Source organism: Chroicocephalus ridibundus, chromosome 7 (assembly GCF_963924245.1).
Source record: "Chroicocephalus ridibundus chromosome 7, bChrRid1.1, whole genome shotgun sequence".
Taxonomy (NCBI): domain Eukaryota; kingdom Metazoa; phylum Chordata; class Aves; order Charadriiformes; family Laridae; genus Chroicocephalus; species Chroicocephalus ridibundus.
In genome coordinates this window covers 18,145,414-18,171,791 of record NC_086290.1, presented here as the reverse complement: position 1 = coordinate 18,171,791, position 26,378 = coordinate 18,145,414, and the positions used below count along the sequence as shown (strand labels likewise).

Genomic DNA, 26,378 nt, shown 5'->3' with positions numbered 1-26,378 from the left:
GTGTCCTGTGAGCCCAGTCCCTGGGCATGGGGGACACAGGCACCTGCAGCGTGGGTCTCCAGGATGCAGCAGCTGAGCAGGAGACAAGCACAAGCTCAGGAGATGCCTGCACAGGCACCTTGTGGCTGTTGGGGCTGAGGAATAAAGCCAGGACCAAGGGACAGGAGCCCTTGGCCGCTGCTGCCTCTCCATGCTGTACCTTGCCAGCAGCCCACGGGCTGTCCCCAGCTGGGCACTTGTACCAGGACATTTCACGACAGGAGCAAGCACAAAACAAAGCGTTAAAGCATTTCAATCCACATCGTTTTGCACAGTGTCGTGGCTGTGGCAACTCCTGTGACAACTGGGGAGGCTCGAGAGGGACACACCAGCGTGGGTGCCCATCCTCGTCAGCTGACGAGGGAGCAGGACCAGTCGCACCCAGGGCCATGAGGAAGCGATGGCCGTGACCGTTTCCCCGTGCCGGTGACCCATGGCGTGTGCTGCTATGCATCCCAGCATGCCCCGGCAGCTCGCACGCCGCGGAAGAGAGCAGCATGCTGGGAGCCGTAGTCTGGCCTTCGCCTCCGGCCTGCCATTGCTCGCCTCTGCAAAGCCCCCTCGCCCCGACAGCCCTTGGCCCGCCTGCTCCTCTTGCCCTCGGGTAACTCCCCCGCTCCCCAGAGCTCCAGTCCTGCGGGGACCCCGGGGAGGCCGGGTCCCCGGGTGTTTCGGCAGGCAGGGAGGAGCGGGAAGCGGCAGTTCTCTCTCTGCCGGCGTCTGTGCAGGCAGGGGACGGCGTGTGGCTCGCGCCGAGCGCAGGGACGGGATCTCCGAGCAGGAGGAGGGCTGCGGTGTCCTGCTGCCCATCCTTCTGCAAGCCGGGTGGCTTAAACGTTAATTTGCATGTAGAGGTCTCACCGTGTTAATGTTATTAAGCACCGGATAACACGGGGAAGGCAGCAGTTACACTGCCGTGTGTCTGCTGGTGCATTTTGGGGTAGTTATTGTGAGCTGGGGAACCAACTGCCCTGCACAGAGCTCCCCAAAATGCCCGCCCCAGCAGGGCTGCGTGCACATACAGGGACAAGTGTGTGACCAGAGCTGGCTGAGCATCCTCACCTCCGGGCTGCGAGGTGGGGCTGGCACTGTGGAGGGGCTGGCAGGGACCGAGGATCCCTGTGAGGCCACCCCAGCGACTGGGGTCTTCCTGGGCGAGGGCTGAGGCTGAGGCCTGATTGCTGTCTTGCAGATGGAGGGCTCTGAGGAGCTGGAGAGCAGCCTCCTGACACAGCCCTGGGCTTCTGTTTGCTTGGGCGAGTCCACTTTTCTTGCCAAAGCGTGCTTCAGGGATACTGGCTACATCCTGCTGATCTCCGACCTCAGCAGCGTCTGGTACGAGAGTGCAGACGTCGAGGTCGTGGGACAAAGGTCCAAGGTGAGTGTCTGGAAAGTCCGGGGATCTCCTTTTCTCCTCGCAGCAGCTGAGGTCCCAGCATAAACTGTTTGGTGACACAATGGCTGTTGGGTCTGACAGGGCTTGGGTGCAAATGTCTGGCCTGGGAAGTCCCTGGGAGGCTCTGCCCAAGCACTGTCACCTTGGATGGCTGAGCACCCTCCTCCTGGGAGAGTGGGCCAGGGTATTTAGCATGCCCAGTGTCTTCACTGGGCCTGCACGCTGAGGCCGTCACACTCTTTTCACTTGTGGGCTGGATGGGCAGCTGGTTTCCCTGGGACCAGTGTACTAAGAAGCAGCTTGAAACAAGACTGCCTTCCCACCAGTGACGGAGAGACTCCTCTTCACTTTCATACCTATGGGATGTCCTGTCAGCATGGCCCCAAAACACATGGGGCTGTGCCTCATGCCCTCACCCTAGTCTGTGTGCCCAGGCCCCAACGTACCACCCATTTGCCATGTCCCCCTGTCACAGAGCAGCTGTGCTGAGCAGCTGGTGGAAGGAGGGGTGGGCATGCTGTAGTAGCCATTCCCCAACTCTGGCAAGTTAGATGAGCTGTGACACCTCTCGGCCAGCCTGTGACACTTGCGGTGGCATGTGGGGCAGATGCACTAGTGGAGACAATTGCACCCTGCCTGCCACCTGGACCTTCCTGAGCTGGTGGAGCAAGGGAGCCTTGCCAGTTTGGCTGGCCTGGGAGAACTGGTGGGGAATGTCCTACCGCAGGGCTGGAAGCCGAGGCCCAGGGATGGCTTTTTGCAGCGCTGGGACACGCAGAAGTAGTTTGGCTCCTTCTGTGCTGGAGTTCCTGCTGCTTTTTTCCCAGCACCGTGCTCCCTGGGGTGTTGCTGTGCCCCTAACCTTGCCTTTCCCCAGGAGCTGAACAAGCGGCTGACAGTCCATGTGTCCTCCTTCCTGCACCGCTTGCGCAAACTGATGTGCCGCTTGCTGGCAGGGCAGACAGACACTGCCACCTCCTTCTCCTGCCACCACATTGCCGGCAGCCTCAGCCTGCACGTGAAGAGCGAGCTCTCGGGACTACCCTTCTACTGGGACTTCCACTGCTGCCCCGCTCCCGTGGAGATGGTGAGCAACGCTGCGGAGAGTTTGGGGAGGGGGATGGCCAAAATTAAGGATTGCTTCCTAATGCTTGCAGGCTTCTGGGTGGTCTCAGGTCGTGCTGGTGTCTCTGCCTGCTGCCCCTCCCTAGGTTCACTGTCCCCATTTCTTCCCATTGAGGCTTTGGCACCTTGGTTTGCTCCAGCAGCAAGGCAGGGATGGCCCAGCACATGCTGCCACCTTGGAGGGAGATGCTCTGTTGGGGACGATGCCTTGCCAGTGCGCTGGCACAGCGGAGCAATGCTGTTCTCCTTTGGTGCACACCGTGAAGAGGGGCACAGAGTGGCGGGTACCCCCAAAGGACCCCCAGCCGGTCTGTCACGACAGAAGGGAATCAAAGCGGGGGCTCCCTGGCTTTCAAGGGGTTGCTCTTACCACCGGGCTGCCCAACAGTTTGGGTCCCGGGAAGAGCCCGGTATCGCAAGCTGAGCACCCAGGGGTGGCACCTCCACCGCATCCCCCCCCGGCAGGCGGGGTGGGCGCTGCAGGGCCGGGGCTGCCCGGGCCGGTCCCCTCCTCCGGTCCCCGTCCCCCCGGGGCCCTGCGTCCCTGCGCGCACAAGAGGGCGCCCGGTACCCGCTAACGGCCTCGGCGGCAGCCCCGGCCCAGCGGCCGGCCCTGCGGCTCCGCTACCGGCGGGCGGCCGCGGGAGGCATCGCCCTAAATCCCCGACACCTCCACCCCCTCCTCCCCGGCCGGGTCGCCCGGGTCCTGCTGCGGGGTACGTCCCTTTTTCCCCCCGCCGAATGGCTGTGTCCGGGCATGGCGGGGAGGAGAGCTGGGCTCCCCAGCTGCTGTGGGGGTGTCTGTCCTCGCTTTCAAGGTTGAAGTGGGGGGCAAATAAACTCGAGGTCCTGGCTTGGCTCGCCCTGGGGGCTTGCTGTCCCTCCCTGGGCAAGAAGCGCTGAGGCTGAGCTGAGAAAATAGAAAGCCCAAGCTCTCAGCTGGTAGCTGGATGTCTGCAAGGCACCCAGAAGGTGGGAAGCAGTTGGGGTGCTGAGCATGGCTGGTGTGGATGTAGGAATGGGGACCAACTCTGCCCTGCGAAGCTCTACTCAGCAGCTGGCCAGGGGCTTGAGGCAGGCATGGAGCCCTCCTGGCAAATGGCTGCTTGCCCCATCCTAGCTTGGCAGCGGATGGTGCCATCTGACCACTTGGGTGGCTGATGGCCATCACCTCTGTGGCTTGTGCCTGGGGGTGTGCAGAGCATGGAGCCCACCATGGGCTCGCTGCAGGAGCGAGAAGGCTTTGCGAGTGATGCTGGGTTTGCTGCTCTCTCACCTGTGGGCTCAGCCTGGCCACAAAGACAAGGGATGTGCTGGGGTGGGGGGATCCAAAATGCCCTCCCAGGGGCTGTGGGAAGTGATGGGCAGGAGGCTGCTTCATGTGCCTGGTGGGCCAGGGCAGCCCAGCCTGGCTGGGGGGCAGGGGACATGGCCAGAGCTCTTCATGGGGCTTGTGCCGTAAGCTAAGGGTGGGCACGGTGGGCTGCAATGGGGAGCTGCAGCCTGCGCGAGTCCTGCACATTGGGGTCCCTCCTGCTTTCGATCTCGCCTCCCTGGGCAAGTGTCTCCTGTTCCTCGAGCTGCAGCTTGACACCTTGAGTCCTTCTTGTTTTTCGCCCAGCTCTGCCTGTTAACTGCACAGGAACATGCCTTGGGGTGTGCAGAGCCGTGGGGAGGGTCTGGGTGGCACATGGGGGGCTTTCTGCCTCCTGCTGCACCCCAAATGGCAGGCGGAGCATTGCCCACCCCTGCACCCTGTCCCCATTGGGCTCTCCCACTCAAGCTCTCCCCTGCTGCAGCCCCCAGCTGTGAAAGGATGAGGCTGGGATGGAGGGAAGTGTCCCACAGCATCCTGCCTCCCTTCTCCCAGCTCATATCTTTTGACTGCTTCCCACTGGATCTGGGTGAAATGTGGGGTTACCCTGGGGAGCCCTGCATGACCTGGAGTGCAGGTCTTGCTAGGACCTTGCTGGCTGCCCTGCTTTTACCATTCAATGGACAGCTGTGTGCGTTCCTGGACCTTCCCTAGAGTGTCCCTCCTCTGTCCTAGGTGTCCCGTCACCTTGTGCGGCCCCTGATCCGGATGAGCCTGGCGCTGCAGTACCAGGTGCAAGGGCTGACCTCCCTGCTGCTCCAGAAGGATGCTGAGATCGAAGACTACAGGGAGAGCGGGGCCACTCTCAGCAGAGGTGAGGAGGGATGCCCTGAGGCTGAGAAAGGAGCAAAAAGGGAACGAGTTTCCTCCTTAGCACGGGGCTGGCGTGCTCTGCTCCCTCTGGCTATTACCCAGCCAGGCTTGTGTTTCATGTTCAGCCGCGCCGGCAGCAAGACGGTAGCCAGAAGGCTGGGGAGCAGCCCCTGGGGAGAGCTGGGGGAGGAACAGCCCTTGACCGGTAGCCGGTGGAGTTGGGGAGTCGCCAAGGGGCTCTCCGCTTCACCGAGAGCACCTGGCTGCTCCCCAGGAGCCGGTGGGGATGCCAGCGAGGGCCGGCCCTGGAGCCGTGTCAGGCTCCTGTCCCGAGCGCTTGGAGAGCAACCAGGGCTCCTGGCTCTCCCTGCCGCAGGAAGCACCGCTGCGCCGGTGGGCCCCCCTCCAGCGCCCAGCCCACCTCGCCATGGCGGGGGGACAGGCGGGAGGAAGACCCCTTGTGTAGGACATGGGTCAGGACCTGCCTGGGGGAGCCACCTGGGGGCAGGTTGTCCTCTGCCCATGGGGGTTGTCTGGGCACTGTTTGTTGGATCATCCTGTGCTAGCGCTGTGCTCTGTCCTGCTGCCAGAGGTGATACCTGCCCATCTGCAGGAACCTTGCCCCTCGGGATGTGGGGTCCGCTGGGGGCCAGCCTTGACTTGCTTATCATGGCCAGGAAGGTGATGTGGTCCAGACCCTGTGCCACGGCAGGTACCCCACCGCAGGAGCCTGGGTCTGTCCTGCAGCTGTACCAGAGCTGCACCAGCTGGCTGTGCTCTCCTGTCTCCTGCTGTGTGACAGCTCTGCAGATCTTGGAGCAGCCAGGACAACCCAGTTTGGGTCCAGGGACTGATGCTGGTGGGCAAGTGGCCTCTTTTGTCCCTTGCCTGGGCAAGGCAGGAAGCTAGGAGGAAGATTTGCACCAGCGCTGCTGAGCAAAGCTGGACAGGTGCTTTTCCAGACAACGTCTTAGCAATGATGGGGAAAAACCAGTGCTTTGAAGGAGGTGCAGAGAACGAGGGATAACAGGGGTTTGTCCCCGTCCTATAAGAGGAAGAAACAGGCTGTCTCACCCCATCAGAAAAGCAACTGGAGACAAGCAGTCCCCTGTCCCATGGAGCATGGCTGCGTGGTGCTCAGACTCAGGCAGCTCTTCAAGCTGGGAATGGTGCTGAGCCTGTCTTGCCATTGTCCCCTGCCCCTCTGTGTGAGAGGGTGCTGGGGCAAGTGTGGGTGAGCTCTGGGCCGCCTGGCTGCTGCGTGCATCAACAGGCTCAACCTTACTGCCCACTTCCCTGTGGTCCTTGCACCTTCTGCTAACCGGGTGATGTGTCCCTAGACCAAGGGGCCCACTGGCCTCTCCCGCTGGCTCTGGGATGACCCTGCAGTCCCCATTCCCCTGCAGCCCCCTGGCAGCACAGGCAGGGGAAGGGGAAGCTGGGGTGGAAGGTCTGGAGACCTGCCCGGGCTGATCCCAGCTCTCCCTTGCAGACCGCCTGCGGACAGAGCCCTTCCAGGAGCAGGCGTTTCAGCAGAACTTCATGGCTGAGGTAAGGAGCGGTGCAAGTCCTCCCTCCTTCGGCAAAGGGGTGGTGGGGAGCCGGTGCCAGCAGCCCCAGTGTGAGGTGTGCTAGCCTGGATGGGGACACTGTTGGGGGATGGCTGGACTTGCCTGGAGAGGGGTAATACCCGCTGGCTCTCCCATGGCTCTCCTTGTGTTCTTGCACCTGGTCTGCAGGGCGAGAAGAGCTGGGGGCACGCCTGGCATGGCCAGATGGGGACACGGCACCGTGTTTTGTCACCCTTTCACAGCCGCCTGGCTGCTGGAAGTTGCTGGGGGTGCAAGGTGGGCTGGCTGCTCCATGGGAGCGTGCCATCGCTGGGGCATCCTCACCTGCCTCTCACACTTGCCGTGGATCCGAAACACCGATGCTCATGGCAGGCAGGAAGCAGGTGAATGAGGAGAAGCCATCTTCTCTTTTTTGGTTCATCTGCTGCTTTTAGGGGTGGCTTTGCAGTGACGCATTGCGGGGACAAGTGCCTTTCAGCCTGTTATCTGTGCTGTGCCCAGCACTCTCCTCTTGGCGTGCTTGGCTCTAAAATCAGACATGTGCTTTGGGGCTGGAAGGAGGGAGTCTTTCCTCTGATCCTTTTTCATTACTGGAAATAATCACAGAAGCACTAAAATGATTCGAACCAATGTGGCAAGATCAGAAATGATTGATGCCCATCGAGGCAAAAAAGACTCAAGATTCTTCTGAGTCTTCCTGTGTGCTTGCTGTGAAGGAGCAGGAGCGGGGAGCAGCCGTGTCTGCTGGGGACCAGGGAGTCAGCCGGGGTGTCCGTGGTGTGACACGGGCTTTGAGAGGACATCACTCTGTGAGACACATGCTGAAGCTCTTGCACAGCCAGCAATAAACCATCTGCAGGGTTTCTAAAAATTAGAGACGGTACCTCTTTTATACGAGAGGCATTGCATCCAGCGCAGGCAACTTTCACTTCCCCCCGCTTATGATGGATAGAGATGAATTCACTGCTGGACTGCAAGTTGGAGGTTGCCTAGGGACCGATGATCACGACCAGATTACATTCACCCTGGGCAAAGAAAGGACATTCCTAAACAGTAATTTATATCCTTCATGCTTTGAAAGGGCTAATTTCCCAAAGCAGGGGGAAAATTATGAGTGAAATCAGCTCGGAGGAAACATTTAGATAGAAAAATGTGAATGAAAATGGTGAGCTCTTTCAGAAGAATTTCAGAAGCCACAAAAAGCCACAATTCCACAATCAAGAAAGAGGGCAGCGCTGGCCAAGAGCCCGTTCTGGTTCAGCGGCAAAGTGAAGGCAGCAATTAGAAATAAAAGAGCAGTTTATAACAAATGGGAGAGCGGGAGTAGATAGCAATCAATATAAATTAGAAATTATGAAGTGTAGAAAATGGATAACAGAAGCTAAAGACATCAGGGAAAAATCATGGCGAAAGACAGAAGGAAAGGCTTTTATTTAGTGTAGTGGGAGAAAACCCCAAGCTCCCAGCAACGGGATAAGCTTATTAGTAGACGGAGGTGGTAAAATGATTGATACTGGAGCAGACATGGCAGCAGCAGTCGGTAAATGTCTCGGTGCTGTCGCTGGAACGATGCAGGCGGATGTGCCAGGATCGGGGGATGATGAAGTGTGTCTTTGTCCAAGGGGTGGCTGAACAACATCTGCTAAAGATGAACGTCAGGCTTGAACCTCAGAGTCCTCCAAGAGCCGGTAGGGTGTGGGGCGGAGGGGAAGGTGCTCGGTGGCGCAGGTGGGCAGAAGGGGGGGTGACGCCACCCTGCAAAGAGCCGTGCCAATGGTGGGGAGCTCACCTGGCAGAGACTTAAAAGATGGGAGGGCAGTTGGTGCTGTGTCTCCTGAAAACAGCCCCGGAGCAGCGTCGTGGGGCTGGAGCACTGGGCGGGGAATGGGAGAGTTTGGGAGATGCTCCCCCTCTGCATCCCCTGGCAGCCTGGTCTGAGCACCGGCCGCGGGGGAGAGGCTGGTGGAGGGATGCGGTTGTGCGTTCAGTCTGCCCGGGGGGGATCTGTCCTCTCTGCATCCATCCCGTTGCTTTATAAACCCGCTGATGATGCTTTTGGTCCATCAACTGTCCTGCCGCAATGAGCCGTGAGATGCGAGCAGCTGCTGCCTTCAGTTTGAACGCGGCACCCCGTCGTTCCTCCTGATGCCTCCTAGGTCTTGTGTTAGTGAGGAACATCAAACATAGCTTCGCAGCTCTCCACCACCCAGTCTGGCTGTTCACCCCAGTCTCCCTTCGCTTCCTGCAGCAGGAGGGTGGGTTGGATGATCTCGTTACCTCTGGGCAGGTATCTCAGAGCACCCAGGTAATTTTGTACTCCATCTGCCCAGCTCCAAAAAGGAGGAGCAAGAGGGGCTGGGGTCCCTCGGGACGTGCCGCTGGGAGCCGGGAACGCTGCGACCGACTCCCGTGTCTGGGTTTTCAAAAAGACGCCGGACAATGAGCGCAGAGTGGCAGAAATGAATTGAGGGCTGGGGAGAGAGCCCGGCATTGAGAGACTTGGAAGGGAAGAGCTCCGTCTAGCTTATCAGGGAGAAAATTGAGAGGCGCCTTGATTACAGTGCATGAGGGTCTTTACAAGGAGAAAATGCTGGTTAGTGAAGGGCTCTCTTTAATTTCGTGGAGAGCAGCGGAGCACGAGCCAGGCACTGGGAGCCGGAGCCAGGCAATTTGGAGCGAGAACGGAGGCACTTGGGTTTGCTCCCGTGGGCGATTAGCGATCGGGGCACGCTCCCAAGGGCAGCGGTTGATCCTCCATCTCTTGATGTCTCCAAAAGCGGGCTGGGAGCCTGCCTGGGAGAAAACCAAGTTGCTGGGCTTGGTCTCGGGATATGCGTGGTTGAATGTCAGCGGGCAGGAGGTCAGGGGGAGAGGTCTGATGGTCCTTCCAGCCTCTCCCTCTGGGAAATGGGGCTTCAGGTTGTGGATGTTTGGAAGTGGTAAGGACCTCCTGGCTGGAAGGCGGCTGTGATGGTGTGATGCAGGGCTGGCAGGATGCGGGAAAGCGCTCCACAGCTTTGTTCGCTTCCCGAAACTTTGCTGGAGAGGAAAGGTCCTGCCAGTCCTCCAGGACAGAGCTGCACAGGGATGCTCCTGCCTCTCGGCTTAGACGGGCCCTTTCCCTGGGCTTGTGTGCACTCGGCTGTCCAGGGCATTTTAACTAATCATGGGGAGTTTTCCAGCAAAGCCCTGGGAATATTTATACATTTAGGAAACGACGCTTTCACACACGCAGTTTTTGGCAAGGGTTCACTGCTGAGCAGCTGCCTGGGCTTGGGCAGAGCCGGAGGGAGACCAGCGGCCGCGCGCGAGCCGAGGCAAAGCCGGCAGCTTTTATTGGCAAGCCCAGGGGTTCACGCCGTGAGGGGAAAGAGCAGGAGGCTGGAGAGTGTTCAGCGCCTCCGGGCTGCACCGGCACCCGTCCCAGCAGCCTGGGACCCGGTGGGTCAGGGATATCTCATCCTTGGGTGTCCCTGTGGGTTGCAGAGATGACCCTATGGGGCAGCATGGGGTGGCCACCCATGGGTTTTGAGATCTTGCCCCTGCCTGGCTATGGTTGGCGTTTAGTGACTCAGCTTCTGACGGACCCTGCGGTCCTGCTCCATGAGGGCGGCAGAGGCAGGGGGGACATGCGGTGCCGTGCCCCCGCTCCCTGGGGAGGGCAGGGACAGGTACACTGGGGACAAACTCACCGATACCATCAGTGCAAATATAGCCCCTGCACCCCAGGATGCTTCGCCCGGCATATTTTTATCGGCGCGCGTGGGGGCGGCTGCTCCGCACCTCCGCAAGCCGGGCGCGGGACCTCGGCAAACAGGACGCGGCGGGTTCACGGCTCGACCCCGGGGCCCGGCGAGGAGGAGGAGGATGTGCCATCAAAACAAGCAACGCCGGAGAGGAAGATAAACAAACAGGCGGCTTCCAGCACGGCCCCGGCCGAGGGTGAGCGGGAGCCCCGAGCCGGGGCTGGCGGCGGTGCTGGCGGCGGTGCCGACTGACGTCAGGGCGCCCGGGGGTCACCGTCCCTCTTATTGTTCCCCACCGGGGCTGGGACGGGGGCCAGGCGCCCGTCCCCCTCCCACAAGGGGACACGGGGCAGGTGGAGGGCGGCCGGGGCACCCGTTGGAGCCACCGGCCATCGCCGCCCCGGGGTCCAGCCCGGCACCTGCCTGCCTTCGGCCTCTCCTGTTTAACAGGCACTAAAAATAAGCCCTGGGGAGCGGAGCTGCCGCGGTCTGGCCGAGGGCGAAGGCGGTGGTGGGCTGTGCGATTTTCAGGGTGGGGACGGCATCCCTCAAACCCACGCCAGCCCAGTGTGGCGGGGAGGAAGCAGCCCTTTGGCTCCTTCCGACGGGGGATGTTTTTAATTAGCGCAAGGTAGCTGCGGCTTTGCAGCTGCCACCGGGCCAGAGCGGGGCTGGCAGCGCGGGCACAATGTGGGCTGTTTGTGTGCAGGGTGCGTGGCTCAAGGGGAGATGCTGTGTGTGCTCGGCTGGGCTGGGGTCCCTCGGGGTGGGGTCAGGGAAGGACCTGGTGGCCGCAGTGCCATCACCAGGTGGTGCAAAAGTTGCGAGGTCCTGGGCAGGCTGGCTCAGGGCAGAGGTGGCAGCATGGGACTGGCTTTTGAGGATGCTCGGATGAGCGGAGCAGTCCCACATGTGCAGCCAAGCCTCCGTGCTGGGCTCATCCAGCAAGACCTGTGGGTCCCTGTGCCTTGCCCCGGATCGGGGCCACTTTTTGGGGTCCTTGCTTCATTCCTGACCAAGCCTCCATCACCCCAGCGTGTCACTGTCCCAGGGCCTGGGTCCCATGCTGGAAATGTGGTAGGCTGCAGCAGTGCTGGGGGGGAGCGGGGCAAACGCTGCCCTGCACACGCATGTGCGCAAGGAGCTGCTGCTGCGATCAAGGAGGAGCAGAGGGTTGCTCCTGCAAGAGCACAAGCGTGCACACAAGAGCACAAGTGAGCGCAGGAGAGCGTGCATGCCACTGACAGGCGCCAGGGGCAAAGTGCCACATCCGATGGCTGAAGAGACCAGGGGTCAGCGCTTTGTGCCCACAACGGGACACTTGGGGAGGAGCGCAGACACTCATCCCTGCGTGGGGACTCACCGCCCCGTGGCCACCAGCCCTCCCACAGTGTTTGCCATGGAGGCGCGTGGCAGGCGGCACTGCGGCATTATTTATTTGCTTGCTAAGGCCCGATCAGGTGAGGGGGGACCCTGCCAAGACCCGCTTTGTGGGCCACCACTGGCAGCCACAGGCCGCTTGCACAAGCAGTGAGTCAGTGGAGCTGCACGCTGCTAAAACCAGACTTGGCATGGGCGCCCTGGGGCAGCAGCCTGCCCAAAATAGTGCCCAGCCCACGGTCAAGGAGCGAACCTCCAGCAGCTGGGCCAGGGCCGGGCTGGCTGTCATTGCTTCAGCCCTTGCATCTGCCAGGGATGGGGATGGCACCGTGGCAGCAGCGGCTGCTGTCCCAGGAGCTCTGCAGGGATGCTCCTGCTGGGGGTGTGGTGGGGTTCACAGCCCGACCCCCTGTGCCTGGGCACAGCTCTGTCACTGCCACTGTGGAGAGCAGGTGGCACCTGGGCCAGGAACAGGCAGCCGCCTGCTTGGTCCCAGCCCCACTTGAGCCCAGCGTCACCTGGTGGCTTGTTTAAGAATGGAGGGACGGGCAAGCACCACTGCAGCCACCTTCCCTGGGGCACCGCGCTGCCCTTGGCTCTGTGGTGGCATGTGGTCTGGCACATGCAGGGGACCGTCCTTTTCAGTCGGAGTCTTCCTCATATTCTCCATGCCATGTCATGCTGTGCCGTACCATGTCATGCTGTCCTGTGCCATGTCATGCCGTGCCATACCATGTCATGCTGTGCCATGCCATGTCAAGCTGTGCTGTGCCATGCTGTGCCATGTTGTGCCATGCCACGCCATGCCGGGAGCCGCCGCAGGCAGGCAGCGGGCCATCACAGGCAGCCTGGCAGAAGGGGCCAGACCCAGCTCCTGCGGGAGAGGCCCCAGCCTGTGCATGGGCACCAGCCACACGGTGCTGCCGAGGAGCAGCCCAGCTCGGGGGATGATTGATCTCGTGTCAGCAAGCGGTGGTTTGAGCCGGTGCCAGGCCTCAGCTCAAACGGGAGCATTGAAGGGGGAGAGCCCCTTCCCCCTCCGGAAAGCGGAGCGGCAGTCCCCCCGCCGCCGCCCCCGGCCCCACTCCCACATCTTGGGCATCATTGGCCCCGTGGCCACAGGCAGCTGCCCGGCCATGGGGAGGGCCTGGGGGGCAGCAGGGAGCACGCAGGCATCTGGGGTCCCGGTCTTGCCAGGCTGAGCTAGCTGGGGCTGTGTTTTGGTCAGAGCAGAGCAAGGGGGGGACACAGGGACAGCTGCGGGGGGGAAGGTGTGGGGCATGGTCAGCCCGTCGCCATTGCAGCCTGCAGCCGCCTGCCCCGGCTCTTCTGTTCAGCATGCGGCAGCAGCTCCTATAAGCAAAGGACCTTTTTGGGAGGAGAACAAGGTGGACTTTGACAGGGCTCTAAAGGCACTGCTCTGTGTCAGTAAGGGACATGGTGGCTTCTCCATCCCCAGCTGATGGGTCTGGACCAGGGTGTTGCCATCCTCCGCCGCTCCGCCGCTCTACAGGCAGCAATGCTGCCTGTACCCGTGGTGCCGCCTTCCCCAGCTCCCTCCACCCCCGCCGTACCCAAAACAAGCTGCCAGGCTTATCCGTCATGTCCTTGCCTGTCCCAAGCCCTTCCCCAGCTCCCCCTGTATCCCCAGCTCTACCCCTTCTCCTGTCGCATCCACAGGCAGGCTTTTTTCGGTGTTTCTGAGAGCTGCTCCTTCCCTATCCCTCAGGCCAATGCCTAGTTGTGCCAGCCCATGTGGAGGTGATGCTGAACAGCTGGGCACATCTGGGCAGGCAGCAGCACCCAAGGGGCTTGCTCTGCACCCCACAGGGGCATAGCCATTCGGTTCCTGAGGCTGCCTGCTCCCACTCCGCTCGGGCCTTCGCGTCCTATGTATCTGCGTAAGGAAACAGGGCCATTCATGTATTTCTCTCTCTATTTATACCTCTCCCTTTCCGTATTTAGTGTGTGTGCAGGCAGAGGGGGCAGCGAACGCCGGGGCCACTGATGTTCTTGGCTCCAGTGCTGGCTGGAATTTCGTCCTGGAATGTATCCTGAACCGCTCTGAAAACACGAATAAATCTCTGTGTGTTGTGTGTGTGTGTGTACACAAATATATAGACAACGTATAGACACGGAGCCGTATAGAGCATTTGTGAGCTTTACTATTTAAAGGAAGAGGAGTAGTTAGAGGGCTCTCGGCGAGGCGAACACCTCCGGATCAAAGGGATGCAGGGTGCTCTGCTAGCGGCCGGGCACCTTGGGAGATAGGTGGCCCTTGCTTCATTCTCCCCAGGGAGCTGAAGCCACCCTGCTGGTGACATACCCAAGGCAGCACACCCAGCCAGCCCCTAGTGGTGCTCTGACACCCTGGGGGCTGCATTTCACAGAGGTGTCCGTTCCCCGGTCTCCAGTTTCCCAGTGATAGTCCCAAAGAGCCAGCTCCTGTGCTCCCGGTACAGGCTGCGGTGGCTGGTGTGCAGCCGGATGCCTTAGGACAAGGACTTCACCCTCTCCGTGACATGGGGTGGTCCAGGGCTTCTGGAGAGTCAGGGGTTGACTCCTGAACATCAACTGGTGCTCACGGCTGTCCAGGAAAGATGATGATGTGGAAAAGGAGAAAACAGCCATTGGGTAGCAGGTCCCAAGTAGGTGCTGGGCTGGGCATGTCCTTGGGATGCTGGAGCATCTGGTGCTCATGGCTGTCTGGGAAAGACGATGAAAAGGGGAAAATAGCAGTTGGGTACCAGATCCCAAACAGGATGCTCGGCCATGCCAGGAGGCAACTCCTCGGGAGGCGCTGGCAGCTGCCACGCTGGGAATGCTGGATGAGGCCCCGGCGAGAGCACCACCAGGTCTCCCAGCGCTCCTTGGCTGGGGGGTGGGCACCCTATTTCGCCCAGCTCAGGGTCATGCCAGCTTCTTGTCTTCTGGGTGCTGAAAAACCTGATAATTTGGGCTGAAAATGCCCACGTCTCTAGCCAAAGGTGATGTGTTTGTGGGTGGGGGAAATTGGAGCAAATTCCTGCTGCGAGTCCTGCACGTGTGCGCGGGCGTGTGGATAGGGGAAATACAGTTTTCCTTTTGAAAAAAAAAAAAAAAAAAAAGCTTATTTTTATACAGAACTCCAGAAGGGCTGAAGGTGGAAACTTGGCCTGTCAGCAGCTGTCACAGGGGAGCGGGTCCCTGCCTGAGTTTGGGGGGAAACCACAGCTGGGTGTTAATGGGACTGTTAATGAATTAATGTTGGCTGCTGGGGGCCGGGGGGGGAACCTGGCTCGGTGGGACATGCGCGCACGGAGCCCTGGCCGGCACACGGGCTCCAGCTCCCGGCACAGCTGCAGAAAGCCCCAGCTCTGGGAGCCATGCTCTTGGGGAGGTGTGAGTCTCCCCTTCCAGTCGTGTCTTGTTCTCCGGGTTGTGGAAACGCTTGGAAATGTGGGGGAGAGGGTCCCAAACCAGAAAGCATGGATGCAACCAGCGTGGGTGTGTTATCCTTTGACTGTGGGCATCTGCTACCTGAGCTGTTGGTATTGCTTAATGCCAGGTCTCCTCGGCTGCCGAAACCAGATCTTTAAAGGAATTTAAAGAAAACGGCTGGGATGAAATCCCCCCAGGTTTATTTGTGGGTTGGAAAGCTTGCGCTGCTCAGTCAGTGCAACGTCTGCAGCAGTGCCGGTTTCTGCACGGCACTGCCCGTCTGCAGCCCCTTCTTGGGATTACTGTTTTTGCTGTCTCCCCCAAAATGTGAAGGAGCACCCATGTGAATGTGGTGAGCGCAGCCATGATCCATGCTACAGGGTCAGCAGTACATTTGCACAGCTCTCACACCCGCCTTACTGGGGACATCTCTGGAGGAGGAGGTCATGCGGACGTGCGCACCTGATGACAGCACGGTAGGGGAGTGGCGGGATTGAGGAATAGCACTGTAATCTGGTTGGACTAGAAATGAGAGGGAAAACACAGAGAGCATCCGGGAAAGAGAGAGCAAATTCTTCTCCACGGACCTCTGCCACTGTGTTTGGCTTCAGGTTCTGTGGGTGAGGTCTCTGCCATGAAGAAGCCAGTGGCATCTCCTGGGGTTTCACCCTCTGGTACCAGACAGCTGTTGAACCAAGAGGAAAGAGTGACCATCTTGATGGGGGGATGACCGTGCTGAGGAAGGGATGACAATGTCAAAGAAGGGGTGACCATGTTGAGGAAGGAAAGACCACACCAAGGAAGGGATGGCCATGCTGGGGAAGGGACAACCATGCTGAAGTAGGGATGACCATGGCCAGCTTGGGACTGTGGATGGACAGGTTCCCCAACAGAAGATGCTGTTATGGATGGAGACAGAGCCTCCTCCTCTGCTGGGAGGAAGGCTAGAAGAGCATGAGCTCTTGGGAGCTCTGCTTGCTCCTCAGGGACACTGTGCTTGCACCCAAGCTGCAGATGCTCTGCCAGCTCCGGTGTTGGATGTCTGTAGGTGGGTGCAGACAGACTCTCACTTCAGCAAGGAAATGTCTCTGGGCTGTCGGATTGTGTACCTTTTCCTGGACCCTGTGCTGGCCCTTTGGGGTCAAGCTCCAAACCAACATCTGCTGCCCAGCGCTGAACATGGCCGGTGGTGCTGAGGACCTGGAGAGGGCAATGCCTGGGCTTCTCTCGTCGCCCTGCTCCTTGCACGGGTGGGCCCTACACAACTGGCCCCCCACGCTGGAGAAGGGCCTTCAGAGAATCCCAAAAGCCAGCTTGGGGTGGGCTCTGAGGCTCTTCTGTGCCTAGCCACCAGCTCTTGGGGACCGGCTCCGGCTCCAATGGGCCCAGAGCCCTTCCCAACCCCATCCCAGACAGACGGATATCCCAAAACCCACTGGTCCCAGAGGTCCCCGTTCTGGGTCCCTCTGGCTGAATGAGGTGGTGTGCGTGTGCCCAGACTGTCCCCTCCTGTGACTGTACAGTACACACGGCTAAATATATGTCTGTGCAGATACAGGAACTCAGAGGGGTTGAGTGATGCTCCCTTTCTATACCTCTTTTCATGGGGAGAGCTAATGATATTCATGTCATTAAAGGGCTGATGTTTTGTGGGATGGGAGCCTTTTAAACGGGATGTGTCCTGGCTTAGTCATGGCAAATATTTACCAAAAAAAAAAAAAAAAAAAAAAGAGAGAAAGAAAAAAAAGGGACATGCCGTATAAAATTAGAGTTCTGAAAATAGTATTTAGAGCAAGTGAGGGAGAGGAACCTAAAACAGAAAATACAGCCCAGTCTGTTCAGGAGTCAGGGGAAAAAGAGAGAGCAAGGGGAGGGGGGGGAAAGCCAGAGATAAAACGAGAGAAACCTCGGCAGTAAAAACAGCATCTTGGTAAATAGACTATTAAAAAAATTCTGACCTGCTTTATGGCTTTCTTGGCTGCCGTTCAGCTGTGCTGCCCTGGCCGGCACGGAGGGAAGGTAGCAGGAGCCGGCGTCTGTGTGGATGCTCACAGCCCCGGGACGCGGCTCCCCCCCCCGAGCAGCAGCACGGGGCGTTAAATTTAGCCACATAATGATGGCCCTGAGGAGGCAGCCTTTTGTAGCCACACTGTAATTACTGCCTTGCTTATAAATTTTATTTTTCTTATTATGTTTCCTCCTCCTCCTCCTCCACTGGGGAAGGGGTGGGGGGGTCTCCCCACACCCCCATCAAACCCACAGCTCTCCGGGGAGAGGGGGGTACCACTGCAGGGATGGAGCAGGTCCGTGGGATGGAGGGGAAGGCAGGAATGGCTGCCTGAGCCCTGCACTGCCCTGTGTTGCTTCCCTGCCCCGATACAGGGCTCAGCCCCACATTTGGGGATGGGGGACGCATTGAGCTGATGCTACAGTGGTAAGGTCCTGGCAGCCCAAACTGTGGATGTCTTGGCCCCCCTAAGCCTTAGCATCACCCTCTCAGAGTGCTCAGTTGATGCGCTTGTGCAGGCAAGGCTAGGGGGTCTCCAGGGGGGCTGCGAGCCTGTGGCACAGCCAGGCTGGGGAGGCAGCCGGGACCCCCACCAGGTGGAAGGAGCGTCCATCTGGCCCCCTTCTGTGGGTCACCAGCTCCAGCCCTGCTCCTCATGGAGGTGGGAAAGGCGAAAAGGGCGAGGGCTGGCCCCGGCCCCCTCCTCCTACTGGGAGCGGGGCAGAGGGGATGGCTCCTCTCCGAGCCGGTGCAAGTGGGGGACAGCTTCAGGCCGGGCAAGAACGTGCCAGAAAAGCTCTTGTTCCCCTCTTGTTTTCCCAAAACAAAGGAAGCAGCCTTGCATTGCTGGAAGTCGCGTGCTCAGGCTGTGCTGGCTTGTTATCATCCGATAACCCGGCGACCCAGGAGCTGCCCTGCTCCTCACCCGTCCAGCCTGCACTACGGGATGCGAACAGCTTCCGCATGAGCTGCCCTTTCCAGAGATCCGTTTTCCGCTCCCTGGGCTGGGAGGGGGGGACGCAGTGGTGGGGACTGCTGTGGTGGCCCCAGCTGGCCCCGGGCTCACCGTGTGGCCGGTGGGGGACCTGCCCGTGCAGGTGATGGTGGACGGTGAAGGCAGAAGAAATGCAGAGGTGGCAGGTGCCTTGGCATGGCCCAGGTGCTGCCATCCCGTGTGGGGTGTGGAAGGAGATTCGGGGCTCTGCTGTATCTCATTTTGCCCCACGCAACTTCCCTGAGAGCACCGTGGCCAGGCTCTGCTGCGGAGTGGGGTGGGCAATGTGAAGGCTGAGGGCCGGGGTCCCTTGGGGCACACGGTGATCCCTTCAGGGAAGGGACCCTTGCAAACCACCGATGAGGGCTGCGCAGCACCGGGACTGCCTGCTTTCCCCTTCTCCCAAACGCGTGCCCTGGGGAGGGTGCAGTGGTGCCGAGGACTTTGGTGGGGCTGGTGGTCAGGGTGATGTTCATCCGTCACTGTGGGGATGTGTTTTCGGGAGCGTCTCCTTGGCAGAGCTGTGCATGGGGGACATGTGGGACCACAGCAGCCCCACACGGCTGTGCCCAGGGGAGCCGGCTCATCCCAAAGCAGCCCCTTTCTCCTGCCCCACGCTATAAGGGCTCTGTTCAGCGCCACGGTGACCTGAGGCAACCTCCATCCCTTGCTCAAGTGCCCATTTCAGGGCAGGTGGGACAATACTAAATCAACTTCTTTAAAGCCTCCCGACCCGCAGCCCCACAGACGTGCCGGTCTCCATCCCTCCCTCATCTCCTGTGGGCACGCCGGGTGCTGGCGCACTGGCTGGCCGCCCGGGCATGGGGCTGCCTCGGCTGCTAGCCAGGAGGCTCCTGGCCTGGCTGGGTCTATGCCCCGACCCTCTGCCCCACCGTGGCTTGTGCTGGGCGCCAGGGATTCATCACCGAGGTGGTCACGGGAACCCTTGGGGACAGCAGCCACCGCCTCACCGGTGGTGGCTTGGGAGCCCAGGTGTAGAGAGTGCCGGGGAGCGGGAGACAAAGTGCCCTTTCAGCCCAAGCCCTGGAAAGATGTGTGTGTGTGTGTGTGTGTGTGTGTGTGTGTGTGTGTGCGCAGAGGTGAATGCCCTCGGCCCCGGGGAGAGGAGGGAGCCCAGGCTGGCTCCATCCCCACTGGGAGCCGGCCCCGCACGTGTGCCTCTGCGTGTGCCTGCGTGTGCCTCTGTGTGCAGGAGGCTTATGCATTTCCGTCTCGGTGTATTTATGTACGTCATGTGTGTGTCTTACTCATCGCTGTGTTTTTCTTTCCTTGTTCTTGGGTCTTTCCCCCACCCCCGCCATGGATCTATAATTCTTATGGCATTTTATTCTTTCCTCTTTTTTTTTTTTTTTTTTTTTGGTGTTTAATTCTCCAGTTTTGGAAGTTGCTGGCTCCTTAGGAAAATAAACTGTATTTTTAGTGCTTGTCTGCAAGGCTGCTGATCCCGCCTGCCCCTGCTCATCACTTACTCACTATTTATTTAAGCTTTTATTTTCCCCTTCGCCCCGTGCTGGAGTGCGGGGGCAGCCAGCGGCGGGCTGGAGCTGAGCGGGATGGCGGGAGCACACCGAAGTTGTCAATGAGCAAAAGGCAGCTCCAATCTGGCCTTTATTGAGGTCTGGGCTTGCGTAGTGCTGGAGCAGCCTGCCCTGTAATCAGCCAGCCACCAGAGCTGGCCAGCCTTGTAATAAAGCAGCTCTATATTTATTTGTTCTGTTTATACCCTGCTCTGTAATAAGTTGGGAGCCCTCCCCACTCCCCCCCGTTTTCTTTGGGAAGCTCCTCTGGGTCTCCGAAGGGATCTTGCCATCCCACGCACAGCAGATGCTCGGGGCCCTGCATCCTGAGAGCAGCTCTGGCCACATCTGGACCACGGGCCTCTTGCTCTGTGTGCCCCACACACCCCTTGCCCACCATCCCTATCCTCTCCCCAGCATCCCAGCCCTGTTCCCCCACTCAGAGAGCCCCTATGGCTCTCCCGGTACCCCGCTTCTCCTCTGTGGCCCCTTCTCCACATCCCCACCGCCCCCAGCACCGCCAGCCCCCCTCCTCCCTCTCTCTATTTCAACCTTGGGTCTTTTTAAAATAGGTTCATTAAAGGGAGCTCAGTTGCCCTTTCCCCGGCGAGGCTGGAACACTGACAGCCTGTTCGCCCTCGTGTCTGTAATTAAACTCAATCTCTGGGTGAATACAACAATGTGACTGCACAGAATAATTCCTGGAGATCCTGACGCCGAGGAGGAGTGTGGCCTGTGAGCGGCCCATTCACGCCTGGCTTTCTATAAATACTTTACTATGTGGCACTAAGAAAACTTCAAGCTCTTCCCCCCCCCCCCTTTTTTTTTTATTAGTGCTACATAATATAGTAATTGTGCGACTAGAAGGTCTCCCCTGTGCCTGCCCAGGTTCATGGGCCTGGGTGTGACCTCACGCTGCACCGGCCGAGCGCGGGAGCCTGCCGCCGTGCCCAGGGACCACTGCGCCAGCCCCGGGGCTACCAACCTCGCCAAGGGGACGCAGGTGGCCTGAGGCACCCTCCAGCCTGGAGCTGGGGGGATGCGGTGGGATGTTCTGCCAAGCCAAAAGGCAAAAATCCTTCCTGGTTGTGTCCCTGCTGGCAGCAGCGCTGTCCTGGGAGATGTGGCTGCTGAAGGGAGATGCAAATGGGTACCAGGGGTGAGGGAGGAAGGACGGGTCTGGGGGAGCATCCCTAGATCCCCCGTGGCCCTCAACATGACTGCTCCTCAGATCCCAGCCTGGGAGCTCTCTGGCCTGGGGCCCTTGAGAAGCCCTAGGTTAGCTGCTCCCCCGGTCCCATCCCGCCAAAGGACAGGGAGGAGGTGTGTGTCCCAAGTGCGGTCACATCCCGTCTGCCATCCCAGTGCCTCCCTGAGGACCTGCCAGCCCTCCTCCCCTCCCCTGGACCCTGCCGGGGGCATGGCTGGGAGGATGCTCAGGCACCCCCAGCTCCCTGGGAATCCTGCCTCTGGCTCTGTAGCCTTCATCAGCATTGCTTTTTAAAGCATTTCTGGCCCATGCGGACTCTGCCAGCTTGGGCTGCCCCTTGCCCAGAGGGGCTGGAGCCGGTCAGGGCAATTTTCCTCGGCCACGAGGTGTGCCAGCCCCACGCACTGCCCTGCTCCTCAGGCAGCATCCCTCGCCTGGCTCCCAGGGCACCGCGGCCACGTGTGCCTGCCACGGCGCAGGTGCCACGGTCACAGAGCAGGCGGCTCCCTGCCTGCCTGGCTCTTCTCCGTGATTTGGGACCTCGAGGCTGCAGAGAGAGCAGGACTCTCGTCCCACTCCCCCAAGCTGCCAGAGCACTGGGGGACAGAGCCTGGGGACAGTGGCTAAGTCCAGGCATGCCACCATGGCCCTGCCAGCTGGGGCACACCTGGCACGGTCCTGGCAGTGGGCAGTCAGGGTTGACATGAGGATATTGCTGCATTTGCATGGCCAAGAGTAATATTAGATCTTTGCGCCGCGTTAGTGTTCCTGAAAGCCACAACGGGCGTTAATATTCATGATCCCACTCAGCCTCATCCATATTCATGTCACATCCCTCGACTGCGTGACCCCTGCGTGTTGATTTTCACCTGCTTGGCAGCATGCTGCCTGGGAAGGTGGCACTGCACAGAGCTGGAGGTGCCAACCTGCCACTGGCTGGGGCTGACTATATGGTGCTGGGAGTGGTGGCCCTGGGTGCTGGCACAGGCTGAGCCATGGGGTGCTTCTGCTGTGGGAATTTGGGGACTGGCTCTCCTTGGCTGCTGCTCTGTTTTATGGCCACCCAGTCGGGCAGACAGATGGATAGTGCCTGGGAATAGGGACCCTCCAGTGTCCCTGCTGTCCCCTGCAGGCTGGCACCTGTCCTTTGGTGGGGCACCCCCTAAACCTGTCCCCTAAAAGCTGCCCTGAGCCTCTGGATGCCCTTGTCAGGGTCTGAGCCTGGTGATGCAGAGCTGAGTGCCAGGATGGTCTCCATCCCCTGTAACACCCCACCCCATCCCCTCCATCCCTAGCCCTCTCTCTGTCCCTCTCTGACTGTTTCCGCATGGCCATCTAACTGTCCTGCTTCCTGGAGTTATTTTGTAGGACAACCCTGACACTCCCCCAGGCCCCAGCACTAAGGGCTTGAAGCCCAAAGGAGACAGCCTGGAGGCACTTGCGTCCTCTTCACCACCACACTGCCAGAAAATGGGAGCCCTGGGTGTCAGAGCCTCGGGGAGGTGGCCAAGGCTCTCCGAGCTGTCCCCTGTCACAGCGCTGTCACACACACACACACTCTCCAATGCCTTGGGCTGCCTTTGCACCCCAGAAGCACCAAACCTTGCCCTGCACCCATCCTGTGCGGGGCTGTGGCCTCTCCTGGTTGTCACCTCCGCAGGTAGAAGGGGACAGGGATGAGCAGAGCAGGCAGCAGGCGTCCGCCTGGCTGGGCACGGCGGCTGGCCCTGTGCTGGCGGGTTTGGGGGCACGCCGTGCGCTGGCCTGTGACAGGGACGCGACAGATGGCGCCCTGCCTCCGGTGAGCAGCCGCCTGACGGCCCGCGGCTGCCGGCTGCGTGGGGCTGCGGCGCCGGCACCGCATCACTGCAGCCATGGCACTGCCTGCCTGCATCCCCATCACTGCACCTCTGCATCCCCATCACTGCACCTCTGCATCCCCATCACTGCACCTCTGCATCCCCATCACTGCATCCCTGCATCCCAGGCACTGCATCACTGCATCCCAACCATTGCATCTCTGCATCCCGGGCACTGCATCATTGCATCCTGGGCACTGCATCTCTGCATCCCAGGCACTGCATCTCTGCATCCCAGGCACTGTGTCTCTGCAACCCCATCACTGCATGTCTGCATCCCAGGCACTGCATCACTGCAACCCCAGCATTGCATCTCTGCATCTCGGGCACTGCATCACTGCAACCCCAGCATTGCATCTCTGCATCCCGGGCACTGCATCATTGCATCCTGGGCACTGCACCTCTGCATCCCAGGCACTGTATCACTGCAGCCCCAGCACTGCATCTCTGCATCCTGGGCATTGCATCACCACAGCCCTGCCACTGCACCTCTGCATCCTGGGCATAGCATCTCTGCATCCTGGGCACTGCATCTCTGCAACGCCAGCACTGCCTCTCTGCATCCCAGGCACTGCCTCTCTGCAGCCCTGGCATTGCATTTCCGCAGCTCCCTGGCTGCAGCCTGTGACAGGGACGCCTTGGGCAGCAGGGCTGGTAGCAGCATTGTACCTCTGCCCTGGTTAGAGGTGAAGCGGGGAGCCATGTAGGGGCTGTCACCCAGCAGGGATGCCAGGTGGAGCAGCTAAGGACCTTTCCCCCATCACCACAGCATCGCCTCTGTGTGGGTTTGGAGCAGGGACATGCCCAGGGATGGGTCCTGCCCTGGGTTTCCCGGCCACACAGGTCCCTCCACGCTCACCACTCTCACGGCAAATGGATCAGGGCAGATCAGTGAGTTAGGCCCCAGATTTGGGGGTTCTGGCCTTCTTTTGTGCTTTATGAAAGCTACAAGGAGAGGAAAGGTTTTGGCGGGAGCAGCGGAAGGCTGGGTGGGGGGTCTCCCTGCTGGAACAAGGCAAGAAGGGCTGGAGACAACTGGGTGCTGCCCAGCATGGTGCAGGGAGCGAACAGCGTCAATGGTGACAGCAAACTGCCACGGTTCACCTCCTCTCTCATCATTTATTGCTTACTCCTTGGCAAGGGCCCTCTGTTTGCCTATTTGTTTATGATTTAACTGAAAAGCCTGTTGATATTAGAGATTTTCCTAAAACCTCAGCTCTTGAAGTGATGGGATTGTCGGAAAAGGTGTCTCTTGTATAGGATCACAGGGGCTCGGCTGGCTCATGGCAGGTTTATATGTTGGGACGCTGATGGCAGGAAGGCTCTGCTTGCTGCTCAGTGTGTCCCTTTGCCCATGTCCTCGCCTGACGACCCCTGTGAAGCCCAGCGGGCAGGTAGAGACCCCCCAGGAGCTCCTTGTGCTGTGGGCCCGTCACATGAGCACCACGTGTTTGGAGTTGCACACGTGCTTTGTGTGTGCCCTTGGAGCAAAAATAAAGGTTGCTTGCCTTAGTCGGTGCCATGCCATCTTCTCACGCTGGCACTTGCACTCAGGGACGGGCCATCCGCAAAGGGACATACAGGTTGCTGCATCTCTGGGGCTGCCATCGGCTGCTCTGCCATGCTCAGCCGCACCGGCTCTTTTTTTCCAACTGGGAGCAGTGGTTATTTCCCCACTGCCCCTGCGCCTCTCCCCTGCGCCTCTCATCCCTCACTGTAGGCTCCCGATGGCTCTCAGCATCGATACTGCTGTCACCCACAGCAGAGACCTTTGTGCATCTCCCCTCCCCAGCCTCCCGCTCTTTACTTCGGCAGCTCATCTTCAAGCTACCTCTGGTTCAGGGGTACTGCTGGCGTGTCCCCAAAGCCAGGCGCCCCTCTCCCTGCCCTCAGCAAGGGTTCGTGCTGCTGGGGAGCCCTGGTGAGGTTTCCCCATCCCTGTGCAGGGGTCTGTCCCATGCTGTCCCATGGAGATGTTCCTCCATCCCGGAGGCTTTCCCTGGGTACAGGTCTCGGCAGAGCCACGCAGCATGGAGCCGGGGTGCCCTTCCCCTGGCTCCTGGTCGTGCCGGCCTGTCTGCGTGGCTCCCGGCGCTCCTGCCTCCCCTGCCTTTCACTTGTGTATTTTTACGGCTCGAAGGGAGCCGTCCTGCCCCAATTCCCCGCGTGCTCCTAATTTCATAGTTCTCTCCATATATCCATATATATCCATATAGCATTTGATACAGGTTTTATGGGCATTTCCATACGTTTTACAGACACAGCCATTACAGAGCCAGGTTTCACCCGAGAAACCTCAGGGGAGTGGAACACTGAATCGCCTTAGTCTTGGCCCCAGAACAAGGCTCTCTTCTCTCCCTTGCCGGGGCTGCCGCTATCAGCACTGCAGAGGGCTGGGGGACGGTGGGGGGCTGGTGGTGCCTGCCCCGACAGCCGGGATGCTGCCCACAGCTTTGTCCATCCTGCTCCTTGTGTCCCCGTCCTGCAAACCCCAGGGCTGTCGCTGCTGCCACTTGCTCCCTCCCCAGCTGGCTGCCACTGGCAGGGGGGCTGCTTTGAGCTGGGCTGCTCGGTGCAGCTCAGGACCACAATCTGTGTGGCCAGGTTGCCGGGATCTGGCCCATTCACCCGCCTGTTGGGCTGTGCACCTGGCTGGCTGCGGGGACTGGAAGCCCGCAGCGGTGGTGCAAAGGATGATGCCATCCTGGCTGGTGGGGCAGTGACACCGCTGCACAAGGCTCTGGAGCATCTCGGCTGCTGCGGTGCGTGCAGAGCATCTGAGCTCCAACAAGGTGGCCTCTGGCTGGCAGAGGGACAGAGGACAAATCCAGGTGCACTCGTCTCTGAACAACTTTATCACGCTGCGGAGGCTGCTGGCACTGCAGCGATGCCCAGTGCTGCTCAGTGGTGGCTTGTGTTCCTGGCAGAGGGGAAGAAGCCTCAGATCGTATTTAAAAAGGCGCCAGGTGACACATGTCTTCATCGCCACTGACCCTGGAGCAGCCTGAAGTGCATATCTAGGGCATCCCCATGACAGCGTGCCCAGGTGCTGGGCTGCTGAGCACTGCCTGCAGGAGATGACGGACTGGGGCAAGTGGGTGCAGGGATGAGCACCCTCTGCCCAGTGCCACATGGCAGGGGCAAATGTAGCAGGACCTGGCCCTGCTTTGGGTTCCCAGTTCTCCCAGCCTCACTCCGCACCAATGCACTGAGGAAATTTCCACGCTGTGCGTGAATTCCCATTTGCAGGGGAAATGCCCGCTCCCACCCAGCGCTGCCTCCGGCCGATGCCACAGGGACCGCTCCTCGCTGCTCGACCATCCCCACCACAGCCGTGCCATCATCCAACCCAGCCCTGCGTGTGAGCAGCGCCCTGTCTTTGCTATTAATAGCAGCTCCCCTCTCCCCTTTTGAAGGCTGGTGGGAGCCCAGGGTACGCCCCACTCTGTTTTCTTGAACAGGTCCTGAAAGCAGGAACCATTTGTGGCTTCCCCGGCCGGCGCGTCTCTCCTTGGCCTCCAGCGTGTGCTATTTTCTGTGCTGTTTACTGTTCTTCTGTGGGCTGTCAGGTTTCCGCACTGGGGGAAGGCTTGTAAATGGTGGGTGGGGGGGCAGTGAGTCCACATGGAGGGGCTACGGGAAGGGGGGGGATGGAAGAGCACAGACATGGCCTTTATCGCAGCCTAGGGGATGTGTGGCTCATAAATCCGACTCAGGCAGATAGGGGATAAATCATCCCAGCTCGGGCACTGGTGGTTACCCATGGTTAGAAATTAACTTTGTGTTGGATGGGTCCCAGGCTGTGGGATGGGAAGGGGAGGCTGCTCTGGGCAGTGTTCCTCCTGGCCAGCCGGCCCCGGAGCCAGGCTGCAGGCAGGCAAACGGGTGCCCGGTGGCCTGGTCC

At 60.0% G+C, this 26,378-nt stretch overlaps 1 protein-coding gene across 1 annotated transcript in view; it reads left to right on the top strand.

Annotated features, from left to right (window-relative positions):
* The first annotated feature begins 439 nt into the window (after window positions 1-439).
* The window catches only part of NHEJ1 (non-homologous end joining factor 1), a 45,014-nt gene continuing 19,075 nt past the window's right edge, over window positions 440-26,378 (top strand). The window contains exons 1-5 of the mRNA XM_063342378.1: window positions 440-643; window positions 1,232-1,417; window positions 2,313-2,522; window positions 4,611-4,749; window positions 6,241-6,299. Of these exons, the coding sequence (XP_063198448.1) occupies window positions 473-643; window positions 1,232-1,417; window positions 2,313-2,522; window positions 4,611-4,749; window positions 6,241-6,299 (765 nt within the window). The 5' untranslated portion in view covers window positions 440-472. The remainder of the gene's footprint in view (window positions 644-1,231; window positions 1,418-2,312; window positions 2,523-4,610; window positions 4,750-6,240; window positions 6,300-26,378) is intronic.